The sequence below is a fragment of the Nannospalax galili genome, unplaced genomic scaffold (genome assembly GCF_000622305.1).
Source record: "Nannospalax galili isolate Female #2095 unplaced genomic scaffold, S.galili_v1.0 scaffold1017, whole genome shotgun sequence".
Taxonomy (NCBI): Eukaryota; Metazoa; Chordata; class Mammalia; order Rodentia; family Spalacidae; genus Nannospalax; species Nannospalax galili.
Window position 1 is genome coordinate 2,243,099 of NW_008340940.1, and position 25,060 is coordinate 2,268,158.

Here is a 25,060-nt window from a genome sequence, read left to right on the forward strand (position 1 = left end):
GAAAGCAAGATAATTTTTTAAATTTATCTTTACTGTATTTGTATGAGTGTATTGCCTGCATGTATGTAAATGCATCTGTGTAGTGCAAAGCCTATGGAGGACAGGAGAGGGCGTCAAATCCTCTAGAACTGGAGTTAAGTGTGGTTGTGAGCCTCTATGTGGGCACTGGGAACTGAACTCTGATCCTCTGGAAGAGCTGCCAGTGCTCTTAACCACTGAGCTCCTGAGTCCCTAGGTCTTTTTTTTTTTTTTTAAAGAAGGGGGGAGGGGAAGGGAGGAGAAAAAGAGAAAAGAAAAGAAAAAAAAAGAAGAGAGGAAAAGGAATAATGGGGATACAACAGGGAAGAAGGAGCTTGAGAGAAGGCAATAGGAAAATAGTGTTAAGAGGGAAAAGGGAGTGGATTTTAACTGGGGAGGGCATAGAAAAGGTTACACAGGAAGAGTGAAAGGAGGGATAAATAATGCTTAGATAGTATGAAAAACCAGAGGGAAATCGATTTGTTCAAAGTCCTACTGAAAAATACACACCAATAAATATATTAGGGCATGTGTATAGCTGAAGGCTGCATAACAAAAACACAGTGCCAAGGAGAAACCTCCCTTCAAATTGTCCACCAGGGTAATCCAAAAGACTCCCAAAATAACACAAACTATTGCCACAGACCTCAATTACCTCCCAGAACTTGAAGGTAAGACCCTATTGCTGAAGACAAGTCACACGTCAACACATAGGACTTGGAGCACTTGAGCTGGAACTGACCTGGAAGCCTCCTCCCTGAAGACTAGCTCTCATGGTATCAGAGGACACTACACAAGCTGCCAAGGGAGAAAACCAATCAATGGGCCTACCCAGCTATAAAGCCTAATAAACAATGACTGGCACAGCCAACTATCACTATTGGTGCAGTAGTGACACTTTTATTAATAGCTGTCTAACTGGAATTAAGACCTGCTCAATGGGAAGGAACTCATATGTGGTACTGCAAATATAGTCAAGTACACATGGTTGGCAAGGTCATAGATCCTAGAGAAAAATCTACTTTTACCACACCCCTAGACCAATGTAATTTCTTACTTTATTCTAACTTTAGTCATATTTACAGACAAGTGTACTTTACACTACTCAGCAAAGAAGCTTCTTTGTGCAACAGATGGAGACAATTACAGAGTTCCAGAACTGGTCAAATGTGTCTGTGAGATGCTTAACCCTAAGTGACACATTTCAATGCAACCTCCACACAAATGATGAATGTATCTCTCAACTCTCACCAGAGAAGTTTCCTTTTGCAGAGGATGGTAATTAACACAGAAAACCACATATGGCCAAGGTGCAGAGAAAAAGAGGCAGCAGAGTGCTTATCCTTGAATAGGGCACCCATTCCAAACCTCTGCTTCCCAAGGCTCAGGGATCATTTCAGAAGAGGAGGCAGAAAAGATTGTAAAAGCCAGAGAGGGTAGTCTTCTAGACAGCTGGTCATTTACTCATATGAACTCATAGCAATGGTGACAACATTCACAAGTCCCATGCAAGCTAAAACCAGACAAAATCCCAGCATAAAGATGGGGAAGTGGGTAAGAAATCCCAACCCAACCTAAGGAACTGGCAAATAATGGCTGCTGAGAGGGGAAGAGAGAGTGTCTTACAGGGATGTGGCTCTTGGTGGGCCCAGTGGATAGACCCACACTAAAACACATTTGGGGACACAAATCAGACTCTATAGGCCATTTATATTTTAAGAGTACATTAAATTTGGTGGGGTGGGGGTGAGGCAGTGGGGTAAGGTATGGATAGGAGAGGAGATCTAAATGCCATCAAGCCATATTTTATGAAAATTGCAAAAAATGAAATCAGAAAGCTCAGGACTAGTATGATAGCCCTCAGTTGATGAGTGATTTGAATATGAGGGCATCTTTTTCTTGCTGCTAATTTTTATTCTAATCTAAGGCTGAGTGAAAAAGGGGGTAGCAGCAACATAAATTATGTAAGATTATCATGTAGGGCTGGAGAGAGTGATTAAGAGCACTGGCTGTTCTTGCAGAAGACCCAGGTTCAAATCCTAGTACCCACATGGTGGCTAGCAACCATCTGTAATTTCTGTTCCAGGGGATCTGACACCCTCTTCTGTCCTCCCTGGGTACCAGACTACACAGGTGCAATTGCATACATGAATGTAATACACGCGTACACATAAAATAAAAATAAAGCAAAAAAAAAAAAAAAAGATTATCATGCATTTGCTATAATAGTATTTTGCCCCCAGTTTATACTATGTGTCTTTTGGAGGGAGGACCAAAAACAAAAAGTACAGAGACTGATATACTGGTCTGTTAACTACAATTTAAGATGTCTTAGAGAAACAATGGGTCTTGAGTTATGGTAGAACAGATAAGTGAAACAGGAGGGATACGAGGTAAGTGAAAAGGAGGGATGCAGAAAAAAGTAAAGCTTATAGAATCCACTCCGAAGTTAGGAAAGGAATAAGGAAATATGAGGGATGGCTACTAAGTCTGAGGACTAAGAAACACAGTCGATAGTGGTGCCCCTTATTAAAGTGTAGAGAAAGTGATCTTTGGTGTGTGTGTTGAGAGGGGGGGAATCAGGAAAATTTATTTCAGTAAAATATTACAAAATTAAATAGCAAAGATTCTACAGGCTATCATTTTAATTTATATTCTTCTACTAAGAAAATAAAGAATTACTAATGATACTGACTAAAGTTTAATAAGCATTTTGTATTATCACAGTTTTAAGATCTGCTTAAGGAATGTTGACGACTAATTTGAAGAAAAAGTTTTTTGATGTATTTTAAGCAAAATACTCATTTCTTCAGGTTATTACAATATCAAAGCATTGATTATTACAATCATCTAGAAGAAAAAAAAAATCAAAGTTTTACATTTTTACCTGGTCTAGGTACAGGCTGGGCTGCAGGAGTTTGAGTCTTACGAGCGGATGCACCTTCCTTTAAAAGAATAAAAATCGATGCATGACATTCATTTACATAACAAATACTTAAAGAGATTTCATGCTGTTAGCTCATTCAGTTAGTCACTTGGGCAAAGCCTGTAAGTTTTAAAAATTAAAAACAGAAAAATAAAAATAGGAGGCAGAAGGACTGCTCTGAGTTTGAGACCAGCCTGTGCCACACAGTGCATTCCACGCTAGTCTGAGCTATGTAAAGTGAGATCCTGTCTCCTGGCCCCTGAAAACCTTTTTACTACTGCCACAGCCAAGAGCTACTTACTCTTCCTATGGTGTTGTGCCTGGCACCACAGACTATGTCCTCAACCCATGGGGCAAAATGAATAAGCAAACAAACAAAAACCCTACTCTTTTATGCTATCATTCACAAAGCATGATATCTGGGGGAAACGTACATTGTTACTATTAAACAGTTACTATGAGCATGGACTATTTTTAATTGTTTGCTTAACTGCTAAAAAATAAATTAACACTTTCAGAAATGGTACTAGCTCTCTGTTTCTATAACTTTGAAGTCTTTCAATAAAGAGCAGAGGCAGGCGGATCTCCAGGAAATCAAGGCCAGCCTAGTCTACATAGCAAGTTCCAGGTATAGGCAGACTCTTGTCTCAAAAAAAAAAAGGTGTTGAGGAATCAAACCTAAGGTCATGCACATTAAACAATCATTTTATGACTGAGCTATATCCCCAGCCTACCTATTTTAAAATCAAATCAAACTTTTTTGCTTTCAAATCCCCAAATGAATAAATGACACATCACCCCAAGTTCAAAAGACTTAAGTAACAACATTTTGTAATGCATTTTAAAAATACTCAACTATTTCAAACAACTAAATGCCTTTCAAATATTCAAGAGAAATGGGCCAATGAGATGGCTTAATGGGGAAAGGGGCTTGCATAAATCCTGATGACCTGAGCTCTATTCCATTAACTCCCATGGTAGAAGGAGAGAACCAACTTTTGCAGTTGTTGTTTGACTTCAGCATGCACGCCCACACCACATACACACATGAATAAATACAAAACAAAAAAAATTAAAATACCCAGGAAAAAAACACACTGATAAGAATGAGATTTTTATTATATTTAAATTATAAGCAAATAAAAATCTCTAAAATGAAATAACAAATCTCAACTACTGAGGATGTATATATATAGAATTAAACTAAGTGTTGAAGTACACCCAGGAATAGATAGCTCTGAAATGCTTAGGATATCTAAAATGATGGTTGCCTTTAGTGCAAAGGTTTCTATTATATTCATGCTAATCTTCATTAACTCATTCTTCTTTACAGGAAACTTCAATATAAATGTCATAGCATTAAGTCATGGAGATTTTATTCTAGTTGCATTCAACAGAAGAGAATTTGACAAATACCAAGATAAGTTATGGTTCCACAACAAAAGTGCCACTACTAATATCACAAAAAAGCACTTAAAATTATTAAATAATGTTTAATATATTACATCTCTGCAAAATTCGAGACTTTATATATAAAATTATTTAGAATGATAAGTTATCCTACATCACAGTTTAAAAAATAATTGAGACACGCTGGACGTGGTGGCACTCACCTTTAATCCCAGCACTTGAGAGGCAGAGGCAGTTGGATCTCTGTGAGTTTAAGGTTAGCCTTGTCTACATAGTGAGTTACAGACCAGCCCCACTACAGGGAGACCCTGTCTCAAAAAGACCAAAAATTTTTTTAATTGAGGAAATCTTTTCACTATTATAATGGTATTCCCAGCATTCAGTCAGAATGTCATAGAAACTACTCTTTACTGGAAAATATAGCCACAGCATTAATAGGAAAGAAGGGAGGGAGGGAGGGAGGGAGGGAGGAAGGACAGACCGACCTTAGGGGCCAGGAGCACCTAAAGATAACAAAATATTTCCCAATACACTCACTACAATGCATTTAGTGAGCACATTGTATTCAGTAGTTATTCTGAATGTAAGTGACTTCATGGATGTATTCAATTCATGAAAACTCATTATGTTTATTTATGGTATAATTATCTTCTACTAAGTAAATTGTATTCAAATGAACTTTAAGTGTAAAATAAGATGACTCATCATTAAGTGAAAATCTAACATTTAACACCATTATAAGGAGGGAAATTTTCTGTATTTGTCTGTAAATTCATTATCAGGGACTTGTTTTTATTTTTCTTTGTAATCCCACTTTTCAGAACACACTAGGCACTGATCAAATATTGGCAGACTTAATGTAGTTTTTTTTTTTTAAAGTCAGAAGCCAAGAAAGTAATCACTAAATGGGAATTAAATTAAAGGCATGTTATTTTCTGATTGCAAGTTCCTGAATAAAGAGAAATCAATTAGACACTATATAACAAAATTGCAAAAGTAAACTTTAACCACATCACTTATCACTTATATAATAAATACTAATAGGGGTGTGCTCTACACATAAACAGAGAGGAAATCAAAACCAAATGAGAAAGAAAGAACAAAGACCACATATTAGGAGGAAGTTTCTGTCTACATTTGACTATAAGGTTAGCTGGATTCAAATCAAAGCCTCCTTCTTTTGGAACAGAGTGTACCAAGTTCCAAATCATCAAAAGACAGCTCAATAGGTACATAAAGAAAACTAGCCAAATAAAAACTAATGTAGGCTGAGTGCGGTGGCACATGTCTATGCCTTAAGTCCCAGAACTAAAAAAATGTAATTTAGGAGAGTGGTGACTTCAAAACTAGCCTGGACAACATAGCAAAATCCTGCCTCAAAAAAAGGGGGTTGGGGCCTGAAGAGATGACTCAGTGGTTAAGAGCATTGGCTGATCTTGCAAAGGACCTGAGTTAGGTTCCCAACGTCCACATGGCAACTAACAACTGTGTGTAACTCCAGTCCCAGGGGAATCCGATACCCTCTTCTGACCTCCATAATAAATATTCAGAAAACAAGCAAACTAAATTTAGTAGCATTATTAAAAAGATTATATACCACAATGAACTGGAATTTTGTTCTCTGAATGCAAGTATATTTTAACCCATGAAAACCAGTCTAATATAACAACACATTAACAAATAAAAGGAGAACCACCATGATCACCTCAATTAATACAGAAGTGCTTCACATAATTCAATACTCTTTTATAATTTAAAAACACTTCAAGAAATGTGAATGCAAGTAATAGTCAATGAAGGTTATAGATAAAAAACTCAGTTAAGTCATACTCAATTTTGCAACCTAAAAGCTTCTTTACATATGATTTAAAAAAACAAGGTGAAGACACCTACTTTTTCCACATTTATTCAACATACTATTGGCAATTCTAATCAGAACAATGACAGGAAAAAGAAAGAAGTCATCTATGGAAGGAATTGGTGAATTTTTTTGTTTGCCGATGGCAAAGTTTACACACAGAAAACCTTAGTAAGGCACTGAGCAAATGGCTCAGTTGGTAAAGTGCTGCACAAGTTTGTGACCTGAGTTTAGAGCCCCAGCATCCAAAGTAAAAGCTAGTGCATGTCTGTATTCCTAGTGCTGGGAAAGCAAAGACAGGAGGATCCCTACAGCTCTCTTGCAATCTGGTGGTGGGAAATCATTGAGTTCCAATTTCAGGGAAAGACCTGATAAGGTGGGGAGACAAGGTGGAGAGTGATTGAGAAACATACCCAAACTTGATCTCTGGTTGCCACATGCAAACATATGTACACACACATACACACACACCCACATCCACAAAAAAACTTTAAGTAACTTCACATATAAAAATGTTATGCTGAACATACTCTGTAGTGTTCTAGAATGAACACACAGAAGTATACTCACAAAAGTTGTGCTTCTATATGTTAATAGTGAACAGCTTGCAAAATGAAAACAATTCCACTAACAATGTCATTTTAAAAATGACATGTTGGGGCTGGAGAGATGCTCAGTGGTTGAGAGCACTGACTGCTCTTACAGAGGACCTGGATTCGATTCCCAGTACCCACATGGCAGCTACAAACCATCCTTAACTCCAGTTCCAGGGTAATCTGAAGCCCTCTTCTGACCTCTGTGGCATTGCACAACATGAGAGCACTCACATACATGCAGACAATAGACTCATACACGTAACATAAAAATAATAAATAAAATATTTTTTAAAAATGACATGTTTAGAAATCAATTTTAACCAATGAAGTTTAGGAACAATAAAATTTACAATATACTCCTGAAAAAAAGGACATAAACTGAAGTACATCTATTTCTGGACTACTGGAATTATTATTAAGATTTACTTCCTGAAATCACTTACAAATTCAATGTAATTTCTATTAAAATTCCAGTGGTTTCTCGGAAAAAGAAAAACTCATCCTAAAGCTCACATGAAATCTTAAGGAACTCCAAACAACTAATCTTGAGGGGAAAAAAAATCCAAGCAGTAAGACTCAAACTTCCACATTTTAATAGTCATTACAAGTACAGTAATTAAAACAATGGTGTACTGAGATGCACATATTACAGATCAATGGAACAGAACAGGAAATGTAGGAATAAACTCACTTGACAAGGGTGCCAAAGCATCTGAAAAGGGAATTCTTTTCAACATTGGTGCTGGAGAAACTGGTTATCAACGTGCAAATGAATCAATATACAACTCTACCTTATACTATGTACAAAATTCAATTTCCAAAAAAAACACAGACCCACATTTGATATCTGAAAATTTTTTTTTTTTAAATAAAACTTGTACCTGAAGAAAACAGAGAAAAACCTCCATGACATTAAATTAGACACTGAGTTACAAACAGGCAACCCAAAAGAGAAACAATTAAAAAAGAGTAAAAGTCTTCAAAATGAAAAACTATGCATCAAAGGACACTAATGACATAGCTGAAAGGGCAACTCACAGAATGAAAGTTATTTCTAAGTTTCGTATCTGATTAAAAATTAATGTCCAGAACATATAGAGAATTCCTTCAACTTAGTAACAAATAAAAAACCCCAAGGACAGAAACACAAAACCAAATTCAAAAAGACTGAAGACTTTAACAGACATTTGTCTAGAGGACATATACAGATAACCAATAAACAAATGAAAAAAAATACTCAACATCACTAATCTTTTGGGAAAAACAAAAGATGAAATGCCATGCCAAATTCATTAGGATAGTTATCATTAAACAGTAAAAAAGCAACAAAAATACGGCATCAACAAATAAAAAGTACAGGGGCAGGAGAGATGGCTTAGAGGTTAAGAGTGAATACTGCTGTTGTATAAGGACCTGAGTTCAGTTTCTGGTACCCATGACCAGCAGCTCACAACAGCCTGTAGCTAACTCCAGCTCCAAAGAGATCTGCTGCCTTTGGCCTCTGAGGACACCTACATTCACAAATACAGATCTATACACATACACACACACACACACACACACACACACACACACACACACACACACACTACACACTACACACTACAAACACAATTTAATAAAAAATAAAAAAAATAAATAAATAAATAAATAAGTACCTGTGGAGGTAAGAAGAAGGTGTTGGATTCCCCTGGAACTGGAGTTAAGGACAACTGTCAGCCACCACACCACGTGGGTGCTGGGAATTCAATCCAGATCTTCTGCAAAGGCAGCCTGAACTGCTGGCTCTTAACAACTGAGCCATCTCTCTAACTTCTCCCCCAACCCCTGCCTTTAAAAATATTTTTATTTACTTAGAATATGAAGAAATTCTTAATGCAAGAGTAGTACAAATATAAAATAACACACTGATTGCAAAAAAAAAAGTGTGACAGTTCCTGAAGACATTAAAAACAGAATAACCATATGAACCAGTAATTCTGCTTATGAGTACCCAAAAGAACTGAAAGCTGGAACTTGAACAGATATTTGTACACTAATGCTCAGAGCAAGAGTATTCCAACAGCAGTCAGAAAGTGAAACAATTCAAATGTCACACTGACAGATGAATAAGCAAAATGTGAGATATAAGCACAATAGAAAAGATATTTAGGAGTAAAAACAAATATAGTTCTAAACAACACAGCAACACTGATGAAACTTGAAAGCAGTGCTACATAAAATAAGTGAAATACAGAAAGACAAATATTTTACAATTCCATGAATATGAGGAATCCAGAATAGTAAAGTTCTGAGACAGAAGGCAGAAGAATCATTACCAGGTCTGAGAGCAAGAGGGAAGGAGGAATTATTGGTTAATAAGTATAGAGGAGTCTGAAATGATGGGGAAGTTTTGGAGTTGAGTATTAGTGATGGCTGTACATTTTAAATGCAGTTGGTATCACTGAATTGTATACTTAAAAACTGTAAAAATGGCGTATGTTAAATATATTTTATAATTAAAATAACAAAAAAGTACAAAATATGTTTAAAAGAATAAACATTACTATGAGCATGCCAAGATGACAGACTAGAAGTATCCTCGACACTAAAATTAGTAAAAGTCAAGGAAACAAAGGATAAACTACACTGAGGGCAGAAATCACACTCTGCCTAAAGTCAGTTGGAAGGAGAGGACTACATCCAAGGATAAAGTTGTCCTTTGACCTCTACATGTACCTGATGACATGCCTGCACCCTCCACCCCATACACACACTTAAAAACATGTGTACATGGTGGTTTGGTTCACTGTCCTTGCTGTTGCTATAGTGTATTTTCTCCTCTCTGAGTGGTACTAGGGTTTGGCTGCTCACTAAGACGTCCCAATAAAGCAAAGCATATACCCATCAAAATGCAAACACATGAATGTAAGAAATATGAAAAAGCAAGGAAACATAACAGCTCAATTACTTAATTCACAGACTGTAAAATGGGAAAAATGTTGAACAAGTAATTAAAAATGATCAGTGACTTCAAAGAAAATATAAATAAGCAGATTAAGATTGAAATCAATCCAGGATTTGTAGAGTAAGGTCAGCAATTTGCATGAGAAGGTCAGCAAGGAAATTAATATTATGGGAGAAAACAAAACAAAACAGAAATGTTAGAAAAGAAAACTTCAATGAATCAAAACATTCAACATGGAAAGCATCACCAACAGACTAGATGAAGTAGAAGAGAGAATGACAAGGATGAAAGACACAGTTGAAGAAATATGCCACTCAGATAACAATAAGGAAGAAACACCAAGCATGATCAGAATTTTCAAGAACTCTGGGACATGACCAAGACACACAGCCTAAGAATCCATGGGCCAGAAAAAGGAGCTGAGATTTTTAAGGAAGAAAATGGACATCCGAGCACAAGAGGCACTGAATAATTCAAATGACCACAGAGGAACCTCCAAAGAACATATCGTAGTTATGATGTCAAAACTGGGGGCTGGAGAGAGATGGTTCAGCATTTAAAAGCATTGGCTGCTCATGCAGAGGACCTGAGTTTAGTTCCCAGTGGTTCCCAGCACCCACACAGCAGCTAACAACCATCTGTAACTTCAGTTCCAGGGGATCTGACGCCCTCTTCTGACCTCCACAGGCACCAAATGACACCAGTGCACTTACATACATGCAGGCAATGCACTCACACAAATAAGATAAAATAAAAATAATATTTTTTAAAGGCTGTCAAAACTATAAGAAAGAGATATGGTATGAAAACCTAAAAGAGAAACACCAAATACTTTAAAAGGTACAGATGAATACATCAGAATAAAATCAGACCTCTCTGCACAAATCTTAGGAACTTGGAAAGTATGTATTTCCAAGCAAAGTTATTTTTTGGTTGATGGAGAAAGTGAGTAGTTTCAAAACTACTAAAAGCAATGCAGAAAACTACAGCAATGCAGGACAACCAAGCCAGCACTTCGATAGATACACAAGTGAATTCTAAACAAGAAGAGAATGAAAGACTCAATCTAGAGAGTATAAGAAAAGACAAAAATCATGAGAAAAACAGGTGAATAAAGGAGAACTAGGAAAGAATCAAGTATGTCCAAGTCAGTAAGTAAGCAAACAGAAGAACACAAAATTCAAAGAACTATAAAAATTACTAAATTACAACCACCATTAAGTCTATCTCAATAATAAACCTAAACGTAAAAGTCTTAAAACTCTCTAAATCAAAGACAGATTAGAAAACACAATCCAAGGCAGGGGCAGGAGGATCTGTTAGTCCATGGACAGCCTGATCTACATAGTGAGTTCCAGAATGGCCAGAGATACATAATAAGACCCTGCCTTAAAAAAAAAAAAAAAAGGCAATAAAGACACACTACATATTAATAAAGGGAACAATTCATTAAGAGGATAAAACTGCTGTAAAAATACATGCACCAAATACTGGAGACTCTTAATTTTATACAGGAAGCACAAACATAAAAGTTGTCATATAGGTTATGATATCATAAGTTGGTAACTTCAATAGTCCATTCTCATCAAGAGATAGGTCAGCCTGAATAAAAGTAACTTAGGAACTAAAGAGTTGATCTGTACTATAATAAAAGACATTTAACAGATATACGCAGAATATTCCATTCAACAGCTGCAGAACACAAAGCAGCCCATGGAATTTTTTTCTAAATTAGACAACATTTAGTCTATGAAGCAATTCTTAACATATAAAGCAGAAAAAATAATTTTGTATCAATCAGAGTTGAATAAAACTAGTAATTGATGGAAAAAAGCGTACAATACTTCAAAACTACACAAACACATATTATTACATACTCTTGAATGACTGTAGAGTAACTGAATAATTCAGGGAAGACATTTAAAAATTCCCAGAATCATGTGAAAATGAAACCACAACTTATCTAAACTTCTTGGATACAGTAAAGATGAAAGAAATTCCTTCTAAGGAATATTTATAGTGGTTTCATTTAAAAGAAAAAAAGCTCTGACATAACTAAGGCTCTTTGAGGGGGAAAAAAATTCAGACTGAAACTTTTAGCCAAATTAATCCAATGAGAGAAGACCCAAATTAATAGAATTAGAGATTAAAAAGATGTTACAACAGGCTCAAATGAAATCCAGAGGGCCATTAGGGAGTGTGAGAGACAGGCTTGAGCCTAGGGTGAAAGTCTTAATGACAGCCACACAGCAGGCCTGAGGCAACGGCCCAACCGCTGGAGCCACAAGGAACACCTTGTGACATTTGCTCCCACTGGCAGATCATGAGACTGATGCCTAGAGCTTGTCACTCCCTAATCACCACCCTTGAGATTCCAAATTGCAACACTCAGACAGCCTGGATGACGTGGTTCTGAGGAATCCAGGCCCCCATAAGGAAACCCCTAAGTAACCTGAAACTTATTATGCTAATGAGGTGTCTGACTCATGATGTCATGATAGTCACAGCCCTGCCAAAGATCTGAGTTGTAACTTCTTGATTGGACCTCTACCCCTATATAAGCTTGTGCCCTTCTGCAATAAACCGGATCTGCGTCAACAAACCTGGTCTCCTGTGTCTGAATGTGGCTCCGCTGACACAGTCTCCTCACCAGCCCTGGGGTCCAAGACCCGGCAAAAGTAGCAAGGATGGGAGGCAGCAGCGGGTGAGCAGAAGAGCGGCCTCAGCATCCTGCGAGCAGAAGAGCTGCCTCAGTGCCGCAACAAGCCGAAGAGCAACCACAGCTTGAGGTCATAGGGAGGAGTGAAGGGCAGCGCCCATGCGATCAGGGGCGGTGCCCAGAAGGTGATTCCAGGCAGAGCCCATGCAGTGCCCGTGTGCTCGCAGGCAGCGCCCATGTGATCAGAGGTGGCACCCGTGAGATCAGAGGCAGCACCCAAGAAGCGGTGCCTGTGCGAGCAGAGGAACGGCACCTGGAGACAGCACCCAGCACTAGAAGAGTGGAGGGGCAGCTGCAGCTGGCGGCAGCCACAAGGGAGTATTTTCAAAACTTATATTCCAAACACTAGAATATCTAGAAGAAGAAAAGAGAAAAAAAACTTCCTAGACATAATGACCTACCAAAATTAAACAATATAAAAAACAAATAGGCCCCTAACAAACAATGAGATGAAAGTGCTAATAAGTCTTCCTACAAAGAAAAGCTCAGGATGGGATGTATTCATTCTTCAAATTGATCTAAAACACGGAGAAAGAACACAACCAAACTCATTCTATGAGCCAGTGTTGCCCTGATACCAAGACCAGGTAATGATTTGCAATAACATGAAAAACCATAGACCAATTTCCATTACAGAGATGCAAAACTTCTCAATAAAATTTTCTGTAAACTAAATTCAGAAGCACATTAAAACATATACCATGATCACGTTGGTTTTATTATAGTGATAAAGATGATTCAACATGCACAATTCAATAAACAAAATATCCCATAGAAAGGCTTGGGGGACAGAAATCACATGATCATCTTAATAGACGCAGAAAGGACTTTTGACAAAGTTTAACATCTCTTTATTATAAAATATCTGCAGAAACCAGAAACAGAAAAAAAAATATCATAATACAAGATAACCTGTATACAATAACCTATAGCCAATATTATAGAAAAAAACTAAAAGCATTTCCTCTAAAATGGAGAAAGAGAGAAAGATGTCCTTCCTCTACACTCTTATGCACTATACAGTGGTTAAAAATCATAGACACAGCAATAAGGCAAGAGAAAGAAAAAGGACTCAAAAACTAAAGGAGGAATACAAATAATGCATATTTGCAGGTGATCTTATCCTCTAGTTGAAAAGACACCAAGACTGTATTAGAAAACTCATATCTGATAAACATTTTCAAAAAAGTAGCAGGATACAAAGATCAATATGCACAAAACACTGTACTTTAAAGTATAAATAATTATAAAACAAACTTGCTAAGAACAAAAGGGGGAGAGACGATCCCATTCATAATAGCTAAAAAACAAAGTGGGGGTATGAGGAGGGGGTGAACCTAACCAAGGAGGTGAGAGATCTTTCTAATGAAAACTTTTTTTTTTTTTTTTCAGTCTTATTGCGACAAGGTCTCCCTGAATCCCTAGCTGGTCTGGAACTGGCTATGTAGACCAGGCTGAACTTGAACTCACAGAGATCCACCTACCTCTGCCTCCCTAGTGCTGGGATTAAAGGCATGCACCACCACGCCCAGCTGTAATGAAAATTTTAAAACACCCTAAGAAACTGAAGAATACATTAGAATATGGTAAGATTTCTCATGATAAAGGATCATTAGAATATTAAGATGGCCATATTATTAAAAGCAGTTTACAGATTAAATGCAATCAAAATGAAAGCTCCAATGATATTCTTTACTTGGTGAAAAAAAAAAAAAAAGACTCTAACATTATTTGGAAGTACAATATACCCCAAATAGCCACAGCAATCCTAAGCAGAAAGAGCAATGCTGGAGGTATCATAATACTTTATTTCAACTAATACTACAGAGCCATAGCATCAAAAACAATACAGGACCAGTGTAAGAGAACAGAGGCTCAGAAATAAACACACATGTTCACAGTCATCTAATTTATGACAAAGGTGTCAAAAACACACACTGTAGAAAGCCCATACTCTTCAAAAAACGGTGCTGGGAAAACCAGAGACCATATGTAGAAGAATAAAATTAGATCCCTATCTTTCACCCCATACAAAGCCAATTAAAATTTGGTTAAAACGCTTAACACAAGACCTAGAATTTCAAGGCTGCTAGAGGAAAACATTGCAAGATATAGGAATAGGCAAGGACTTTCTGAAAAGGACTCCAATAGCTTAGAAAATAACTCCAAGAATTAACAAATAGAAGTGCATGAAATAATAGCTTCTACACAGCAACAGAAATGAGAAGAGACAAGACACAAAACTGGAGAAACATTCTTCCAGCTAAAAGTCAAAGAGGTGATTAATATCTAGAATCTATGAAGAACTCAACAAATTAAAAATATAAACAACCACTTGGGGGCTGGAGAGATAGCTCAGTGGTTAAGAACACTGGTTGCTCTTGCAGAAGACCCAGGTTCAAATCCCAGCACCCACATGGCAGCTAACAACTGTCCATAACTCCAGTCCCAGGGGATCCGACAGCTTCTTCTGACCTCCGCGGGTATTGCACAATATGGGTGCGCTTATCTACACGCAGGCAATACACACAGAAACATAAAGTAAAAATAATAAACACAATTGAAAAAAAAATCTAAACCACCAAGTCACTGGATCAAATAAAGACAAAAGGAATTGAGCAGTTTTCAAAGGAAGAAATACCTATGACCAAATAATTATACACAGAAGTATTCAACATCCTCGGGCATCAAAGAAACTAGAGGCTGGAGAGATGGCTCAGCAATAAAGAGCACTGGCTGCTCTTGCAGAGGATTGGGATTGGGGTCCCAGCACCCACATGATGGCTATCAACCATAACTATAAATCCAGGGACTCCAATGCCCTCTTCTGGACTCCATAAGCATTTCACACATGGGTGCGCTTAAGCATACATGCAGGCAAAGCACTCATAACACATAAAATACAAATAACTTTTTTTTTTCTTTTTGACAGGGTCTCCCTAGCCCCAGCCTGCCTGGAACTCACTATGTAGACCACGTTGCTCTTGATTTCAAAAAGATGCGCCTGCCCCTGCATCATGAGTGCTGTGATTAAGAATGTGCGCCACCATGCCTGCCATATAAATAATGTTTAGGAAAAAAAATTAAAATGAGATTAAACAATTGACAACAATATTGGCAAGGATGTGGTGGAAAGAATCCTTTTACACCGGTGGTGGAATGTACATTATTGCAGTCAGAATGAAAATTAGTAAAGAGCACTCTTCAAAAAAACTAAAACTACAACTACCATATGACCCCAGCCATAAATACCACTCCTTGGTATATCCCTAAAGGAACCTAAGTCACTATATCATAGAGATTTTTGCACATTCTAATAGTTGTAAAAAAGAATAAAATAATGTCATTTTCAGGAAATGGATGGATCCTGAAATCACTTTTAAGGGAAATAAGTCAGAATCAGAAAGACAAATGTCATATATTATCTCATACATAATCCAGACAAAAGTACATGGAGGGAGGGGCCAAATGGAAGCCGACAGAGAGAAGAAAAATAATTAGAGCAAGAAAAGAAACAACACATATTCCATCATATGTTGAATGAAAACACATACACACAAAGGGTTAAGGAGGGGGTTACAGTAGCATACTCGTGTAGTCTCAGTACTTGGGAGATGGAGTCAGGAGGACCAGGAGTTCAAGGACAGCCTGACTACATGAGACTCTGCCTCAAACAAAACAAAACAACAAAAACCAAAAGCAACTAACCAAATATATTCACTTCTTAAAAGTTATAAACTCAACTATAAAAGACTCTCTGGAGCCAGTTGTGGTGGTAACATGCCTTTAATCCCAGCACCCAGAAGGCAGAGGCAGGTGGATCTCTGTAAGATAGAGGCCAGATTGGTTGCCAGAGTGAGTTTCAGGCTAGCTGGGGTTACAGGGAGATCCTGTCTCAAAAACAAAACAAAACACCAAAAAAACAACAAAAAACTATCTGAGGGCTGTCTGCTCAGAAGTGCCGGATGTACCCATTAAGTGACAAACACCTGAATTCAATAACATTTCCCCCCTCAGAAAGTTTACAACCCATACTGAGATACTAAGCAATTGGCACTAAAGTTACATGGAATCTTGTCAGTCGTCAGGATGACTGTGTATACAAAGGGTCAGTAAGCTCACACAGTACCAGGCATAAAGGAAGCAAAACTTGTTTTCCAATGTCTTGCTGTTCTTTTAAAGACCAAGGGATACTTCTCAGTTTGGGGTTCTATGAAATATTCCTATAATGTTAAAATGGGGTGTTTGTTTTGTTTTGTTTTCTTTATATAGCATGACTTGAAAGGATTTGTTACCTGAAATACAAAAGGCTTAAAATACTTTAACCTCAACCAAAATAAAGGCAGGAAAGAAGGAGGGAAGGAAGGAGGAAAGATTCTATTACTATTAAAGTCTACTCATAATTTAAAAATAATTTGGGGAGCTAGAGAGATAACTCAGTGATAAGAGAATTAATGAGGATCCAGGTTTGGTTCCCAGTACTTACATGGCAGCTAACAATCATCAGTTACTCCAGTTCCAGGGGATGCAATGCCCTCTTCTGGCATCTGCGGGTACTGCATGCATGTAGTACATAACATACATGCAGACAAAACAGTCTTACACATAAAATAAACTTAAAAAAAAAAAAAAAAAAAAAAAACCCTTTTTATAACTGGGCATGGTGGCACATGTCTGTAGTACCAGCACTTGGGAGGCAGAGGCAGGTGGATCTCTGTGAGTTCAAGGCCAACCTGGTCTACATAGTGAGTTCTAGGTCAGCTGGGGCTACAGGGAACAAAAAGACCAAAAAAAAAAACAAAACCTTTTTTAATTTTAAAAATTATCTTGGAACATAATATTAATTTTCTCTATACTCATAATACTTAAATGATATTTCTCACACAATGATAATTGGTAACATTAAAAATTAACGCAGTGCTTACAGACCAGGTCACAGATATGCATAGCTTTCCTTAAGTCCACCCACTTTTTTGTGTATGTAGTACATGTCTGTGTGTGCAATGTTACTAGTTGAGCATCTCTAATTGAAAATGCTCTGAATTCTGACTTTTTATGAAACTTTCAGCCTGATTTTATGTTATGAGCAAGTCAAAATGTAGATGTACTAAAAAACGTTGCATGAAACACCATATGTATAAAACATATATGAAACAGAGAGAAGCTTCATGTTTAGGTGACATAAGTCTTAGGTCTTATTCCAAGGATATCATTATGCACATGAAAATATTCTAAGATCCATAATTTCAGGCTTACAGTTACAAGGAATTACAGATAATTATCAGTGAAAAACATGAAAATGTAGCAGTGCAGTAAAACTGGTTTAGCACACAAAGATATATTCGGGAGGCCACTGCTAATTAGATCTAAAACACATGAATCAGTAGCTGGCTCTGAATTCAGCCATAGATATACCTTACCTCTAGATGCAAACTGACCAATACAATATTAAATGCTGTGTCCATCTGGACAGTGGACTTCTTCCCTCAAGATTTCCAGAGACTGGGATGGCACTCAATCCCTTTCTTTCAAGATGATTTCACTTTTGATAACATCAATCATAATTTGTGACTAACAAGTTGATATGACTACCAAACAGTTTGGTTTAAAGCTATAAATGTAGCTGACATTTGTACAACATCAGAGCACATTTTCAAGATTACCTATGTTTTCCTACAATGCAATCATAATTAATCCCAAATTAATTGTTAACTGATCTTACTGTCAATATAATTTGTTAATATATTAATAAAGTATTTATTCATGTACAACCAAATTGCTTATAACAAATAAAAACAGACATAGATCCTGCTGGTTCTTTTTCCCACAGAACCTGAATAACCCAATATGATATGGAAAAAAAATGAAATTATGTATTTTGTATTTCAAGCCCTGGAAAAAAATTTTTTTCCAGTGGGCTGGAGAACTAGCTCAACAGTTAAGAGTATGTACTACTCTTCCAGAGAACCCAAGTTTAGTTCCTAGAACCCATTCCAGGTGGCTCACAACCGCCTGTAACCCAGTTTCAGGGGATCCAATATCCTCTGTCCTCCCTGGCACTACACTTACACCCACAAACCTACACATAGATGTGCACATACACACATAATTTAAAAATAAGTAAAATCCTAAAAAGAGAGATTATGCTCTTTTATTTTTAAGATATGGATCAAAAGTGAGGAAAGGGGGGACTAGAAATGTAGGCCAGTGGTAAAACATCTGCCTGACAAGCATGAGGCCCTGGGTTCCAGCTCTAGCACTGGGAGCAAAAGGAGGAAAAGAAAACAAGAAAGAAGAAAAGAAAGTGAGACAGAACACAAAATGTTTTAAAGGAACACTTTTGATATTGGAATGAATTTTCATTTATCTACCTACCAATTTAAAAATGAGATTTCATGTGCAGCGAGTTGAAATGTTTCAGTATAGAACTGCAATTAGCAACAATCCAAAGTGTGTACATGAATCTTCTTTAATATGATGTCTATAAACATTATCTCCTTTATATTTTTCATCATGGTTTAATAAAAGCACTATCTTCACTGAAAACTTGCATGATCATTATTTACAGTGGCACAGGATGGGTAGGTGGGCCACAGAATCATCTGTGTGGTTTATGGACCAAGAATGAAAACAATACACTGGAAGACAGTGTTAACCTAAGTGAAGAATTTCATTTTTAAGTATTGAGGTCAAGGTTCTTGCTTTTTGTCTATCTTTAAGAGCTGAACTTTGAAAAAGATTATTACCTCTCAGGAGCTTAGTTACCTCATTTGTAAAATGAAGAAAACAGCTTTTCTGGTGATTTCAAAGGTCAGATTTTGCTTTGAAATTTCATTTCTCTAATGTCAATAATAACTGATCACTAGAAAGAATGCCATTATACCATAACCTTAACATTATAAGGAGGTTAAATCTAAAAATTTAATACAATATGGGTCTCTTTAAAGATGGTAGAATGGAATAGCTGCATAAATTCTTTTTTTTTTCCCATTTGAATAAAGCGAAATATTCCTCTGTCTAGCTCCCTCTATCAAGGAAGATGTGTTTCAAATTAGTATTAATCTGGTTGTTTAGGGAAGCACAAAATTGTAATTGCTGGAAATAGAAATAGAAAATATAACAGTATTATAGTAAACTTTAAAGAATGCATTCCTCTCTCATGTGGACAGACTACACAAACGCATAATAAAAAAAAATCTTTGAAAGAAAGCATTCCATATTTTACCACTTAATATAACTGACAAAGAAAGCAACGCTAAAACAGATTATTTACCTACTTAAAACAACATATATATACCCCAAAGTTCCAAAAACTAAATGTCAACTGAAATATTCTGGAACAACATAAGAAATTCTGGAGCTATCAATATATATTATATAGACAATTAAAGAAAAAAGGTAGGTAAAATTCCAAGTCAACTATGAAGAAAACATTGAAAAATAAAACATTCACTGTGAAAACTAGTAAATAATCAAGGAGATAAAAATAGATGATAAAGCAAAAATATCCATGTGTCCCTGTGGCCAATCAGATTATAAACAGTCATAAGTCATACTGAATTCAGAATTTAGAATCAAGTATGGTTAATTGCTTCCTTTGTTCATAAAAGCCTTTTGGGAATGCACGGTATGGTGGCACATGCCTTTAATCCCTGCCCTCAGAAGGCAGAGACAGATGGATCTCTGTGAGATGAGGCCAGCCTGATCCACATAATGACTGTCAGGCAAGCTAGGACTAGGGAGAGCCTGTCAAAAAACAGAAACAAAAACAAAACACATAGACATACACACACATACACACACACACACACACACACACACACACACACACACACAGGCATTTTGAGAAGGATTCTATTCATTTCTAACATTTAAGTGCTTATCTACCTCAGCTATTTTAAGTAACATTTTCTAAAAGTAGTATTTATACCAGGTTGACTAGATTCTTTGTGAACTATCAGACTTCACAAATTTAAGATTTTATATCTATCTAAATCATTATAAAATTTAAATACCAACAATGTGCTGGGTTTACAGGGAACGGAGTATGAGGTATCTGAAATAACTTACTCAGAGATGTTGACATGGGCTTCATAACTCTATCAAATTCAAGAAAATTATCTTCATATAAAAAATATTTTTACAATGACCCCCTCTAACAATCTGAAGTGAGATGAACTGATACTGTAACACCTTGTGTGTGTACTTTTAAAAAAATATACCCTAAGGGGCTGGAGAGATGGCTCAGTGGTTAAGAGCATTGGCTACTCTTGAAGAGCACATACGTTCAATTCCCAGCACGCACATGGCAGCTAACAACCACCCGTAACTCCATTTCCTGGGAATCTGACACACTCTTCTGATCCCTGGGGGCACTGCACAACATAGGTGCACTTATTTACATGCAGGCAGTACACTCATTCACATAAAATAAAAATTAATAAACTATTTTGTGAAAATATACCCTAATTAGAAAGTATTAGGAAAATCTATGCTAAAAAATGTATTTCAATATGTAAATTTCACAGACTATACTACACCATACAAGATTAACCAGATGCTATTATTAATATATAAAGTCACAATGAATGCAACAAATACAAATAAAAATAACCAAATACTGTTTTTTTAATTCAGTTAGTTTTTAAAAATATTTTATTGAATTTTTGTATACCAAAGACGGGTATGTTGTAGTGGTGACTCAATTACTAAGAACATCGCTGCCATAAACAAGATGAATTACTGAAAGGGTGAGCTACTGGTGAAGTTCAGAACAATTATAAGCTTCCCTTGATATACACTGTAGTTACATTCTTGAAAATTCTGTGTGAGCTAAAACTTACCAAACATACCACATAGTCCAACAATGTAGGTTCATTAACAGCTTATATTAATTAAAATAAAGGTGTCTGTAAACAACTCTGAAAGAGACAAACACACTTTTCTTCAAATGAAAAGAAATTCTTCATATGAGTATCTACTGTGCAACACTGCGAAAACTGAAGGAGAAAAATAAGACAGGCAAACACTGACACTTGTGGTCACTCTGAGATTGCTAATTTGTAATCAATCTAATTCTTACTTTCTGAGTTCAAAGAACAGTAAAACTGTCTCACATACCATTAAAAGACTTTTCGAAAAAAATAACCTATTTTTATGAACAAATTTTCATCAAAAAAGGGAACGCTATTCAGTAACATTAAATAACCAAGAAAGGTTATTTGTACAAGTCTTTCATGCAATGAAAAAGTCTGCATTTAATTTTTGGATACAAATAGTCAAGAGGCATAAACTCTAAGTAAATATTACTATACAAAATTATTGAGAGACCTTAAAAAAACTAAACCTGGTTTCCAGATAATTATGTCAAACAGTAGTTTTCTGAGAAAATGTTGAAAATTATACCTATTCCAAAAATCTAACACTGAAGAAAAATATTTAGTTCTGATAAACTGAAAGTAAGTGTCACATTTAGGGACCCGCTACTCACACCAAAGGACAGACAGGAGACAATGTAGAAAAGACAACTTGGATCCCCCTTCTCATGTTACTCAACAGTTAGTAGCTCTACTTTCTTCTCAATCTCTTTTTAAAGTACACACAAATGAACTTAGATACAACATACCAGTAATACAGTCCATGAGTTACTATTGGATAGTGAGCAACTGCAATTGGCAGGTTTACATCATGTAAATCACTGAAAATAATTAACTATATGAATAAAGGAGTAACCATTTTCTATATTCAGTAGAAATGAGGAATTGGGATGTATGATAAACCTTGTCATTAAATTCCAGTTCTTCAGAGTTATTATAGACACCCAAACCTTTTGCACACTGTCTCAGAGTGCCTGGATTCAGCCTCCAAGTGGTGGTGAGCTTCCCTAAATCATACCATGCCCATCCCCCTAAATTAGGACAACATGTGGTCCTTCCCACTGCTTCAGGACTAGCATTCTCTGCCATTCAGTAGGGACCCAAGCCTTTGCAGACTGCCTGAGAGTGCCTGGATTTGGCCTCCAAGGGGTTGTGAGCTTCCAAAATCACACTGTGCCCTCCCCCTACATTGGGACCACCTGCAGTCCATCCTACCAGCTCAGGGCCAGGTTTTCTGTCCTTTAGTAGCCGGCCCAGATCTTTGCATACTGCCTGAGAGCACCTAAATCAGATCTCCCCTTAGAAAACTTCCCAAATTGTGCTCAGTAGTAGAGGCCCTGACCTTAGGAGGAAGCCTGAGAGCACCTGACTGGCATCTGACTTGGGCCTCTGCAGGAGTTCTTGAGGAGCTGGACTGAAAGGAAATGAAAACTCAATAAGCCAATTTGAAGACAGGAGAAAGCTTCAGCAACAGAATGACTAAACTGGAAAACAGAATATCAAGACTGAACGATAAAGGTGAAGAACTGGACTGCTCAAGCAAAGATTATGAAACATTTTTAAAAACACAGGAAAGGAATATGTAGGAAATGTGGGACACTATGAAAAGACTAAATCTACATGTCACAGGCATAGAAGAAGGAGAAGACTCTTAGAACAATGGTATGGACCAGAACTTCAAAGAATTATAGAAGAAATTTTCCCAAAATTGAAGAAAGAAATGCCCATACAAATACAAGAAGCATACAGAATACCAAATAGATGGGACCAGGAAAGAAACTCCCCACGGTGTAGCATAGTAAATACACTAAATGTACAGAACAAGAGAGAATACAGAAACCTGAAAAAGAAAAACAACACATCACATATAATGGAAAACCCATTAGAACTACATCTAACTTATCAATGCAAACTATGAAAGCCAAAAGAGCCTGGACCAAAGTATTCCCAGTTCCAAATAACCATCGATGCCAACCCAGAATACTTTATTCAGCAAAGATGTCTAGTCTAATACAGTTGAAGGGGAAAGGAAGTTCTTCAATGACATGAATAAACTGAAAGAATACATGTCCACAAAACCAGCCCTTTAGAGAATACTTGAAGCAATATAAAGAATGTAAAAAAGGAACAACTATACCCAAGGGGCAACAGAAAGAAAACAAATGAAGGTATAAATTGTGGAAACAAAATTAGAGCAAGATTGAAAACAGAAACTAAATTGACAGCAATCAATACAAATCTTTCAATAATTTTAAATATCAATGGATTGAACTCCCCAGGCAAAAGGCACAGGGTAGTTAAATGGATTAAGAAACAAAATCCATCCTTGTGTTGTCTGCAAGAAACCCATCAAGGACAAACACTACCTTAAGGAAAAAGGATGGGAAGAATATTCCAAGCAAATGGTACTAAGAAAAAAGCAGAGGTTGCAATTCCAATATCTGACAAAACAGACTTCAAACTAAGACTAATCGGAAGAGATAAATATCAAGGGTCACTTCATACTGATCTAAGAAACAAATGAGCAAGAAAGTATTACAATCATAAATATATATGTATCAAAATCTGGTGCATCAAATTTCATAAAAACAGTACTATAGAACGTTAAGACATAGATTAATTGCAACTAATAGTAGGGGACTTCAATACCCCACTGTCTCCATTAGACAGGTTATCTGAACAAAGAATAAACAGAGAGACAACTGAGTTAAATGATACCATACATCAAATGGACTTAACAGATAGCTACCAAATATTCCACCCAAGCACCTTCTATTCAGCACGGAATGGAACTTCCTGTAAAACTGACCATATATTGGGACACAAAACAAACCTTAACAAATACAAAAAAGTTGGAATAATGCTTTGCATGCCATCAGACCACAATGCAAGAAAGCTCAAAATCAACACCAGAAGAAGCCCTAGTAACTACACAATCTCATGAAAATTACACACAGTCCTAAATGATGAGTGGATCAAAGGAGAAATTAAGAAAGAAACTAAAGTATTCCTGGAACAAATATAATATGAAATATATAATATATAACATTTAAGAATAGATTATAAGAATTGAGATTCAGATTGTTTCAAATTTCAGCTAAGCCTCTGTCCCATTAATTGGTATTTGGGTTAATTATTTAACAACTCCAGGAACCAGTTCGTTATCTTTAAGATAGGAATTACAATAATAAAATTATTATAAGGGAAGGTGATTCACATACTAGCTCAGGTGCCTGAGCATTCAATCTTATCTGAGGTAGAAAATAATCAGACAGTGCCCTAACCTTACAGTCAAACTGTACTATCAGGAACCACTAAGGAACAAAAGTCCACTGTACTCTTGTAAAGTATGTTAAGCAGAATCATTAAACATTATTCTCTTATCTATTGTGGTCTGTCTACCAACAAAAAAGCAGCAAACTAATGCTGACTAAATGCTAAGAAACCTAGATTTCAAATCCTCTCCTGAAAATTCAACTAAGGAAATTCAAAGTTCTAAGCTTTAAGTCTCTTGGTTATAGTGTATTTTTCCTTCCTTCTTCTTTATGTTCTTTCTAACATTTCTAGGGAAATCACACACACTCCTAGGAAACAAAAGTAATGAGGTACTAACAGTATAGAGCACTCTTCATTATATGGACAAAAGTATTATGAAAAAAATTTTAAATATTAAAAAAATATATAAATTTTATTCACCTGAAATACATGAT

The 25,060-nt window shown here is 36.5% G+C and overlaps 1 protein-coding gene across 1 annotated transcript in view; it reads right to left on the minus strand.

Moving 5' to 3' along the window:
- Cdc73 (cell division cycle 73) overlaps positions 1 to 25,060 on the minus strand; it is a 132,218-nt gene that overhangs the window by 30,800 nt on the left and 76,358 nt on the right. The window contains exon 11 of the mRNA XM_008836212.3: positions 2,906 to 2,963. Coding sequence (XP_008834434.1) covers positions 2,906 to 2,963 — 58 coding nt within the window. The remainder of the gene's footprint in view (positions 1 to 2,905; positions 2,964 to 25,060) is intronic.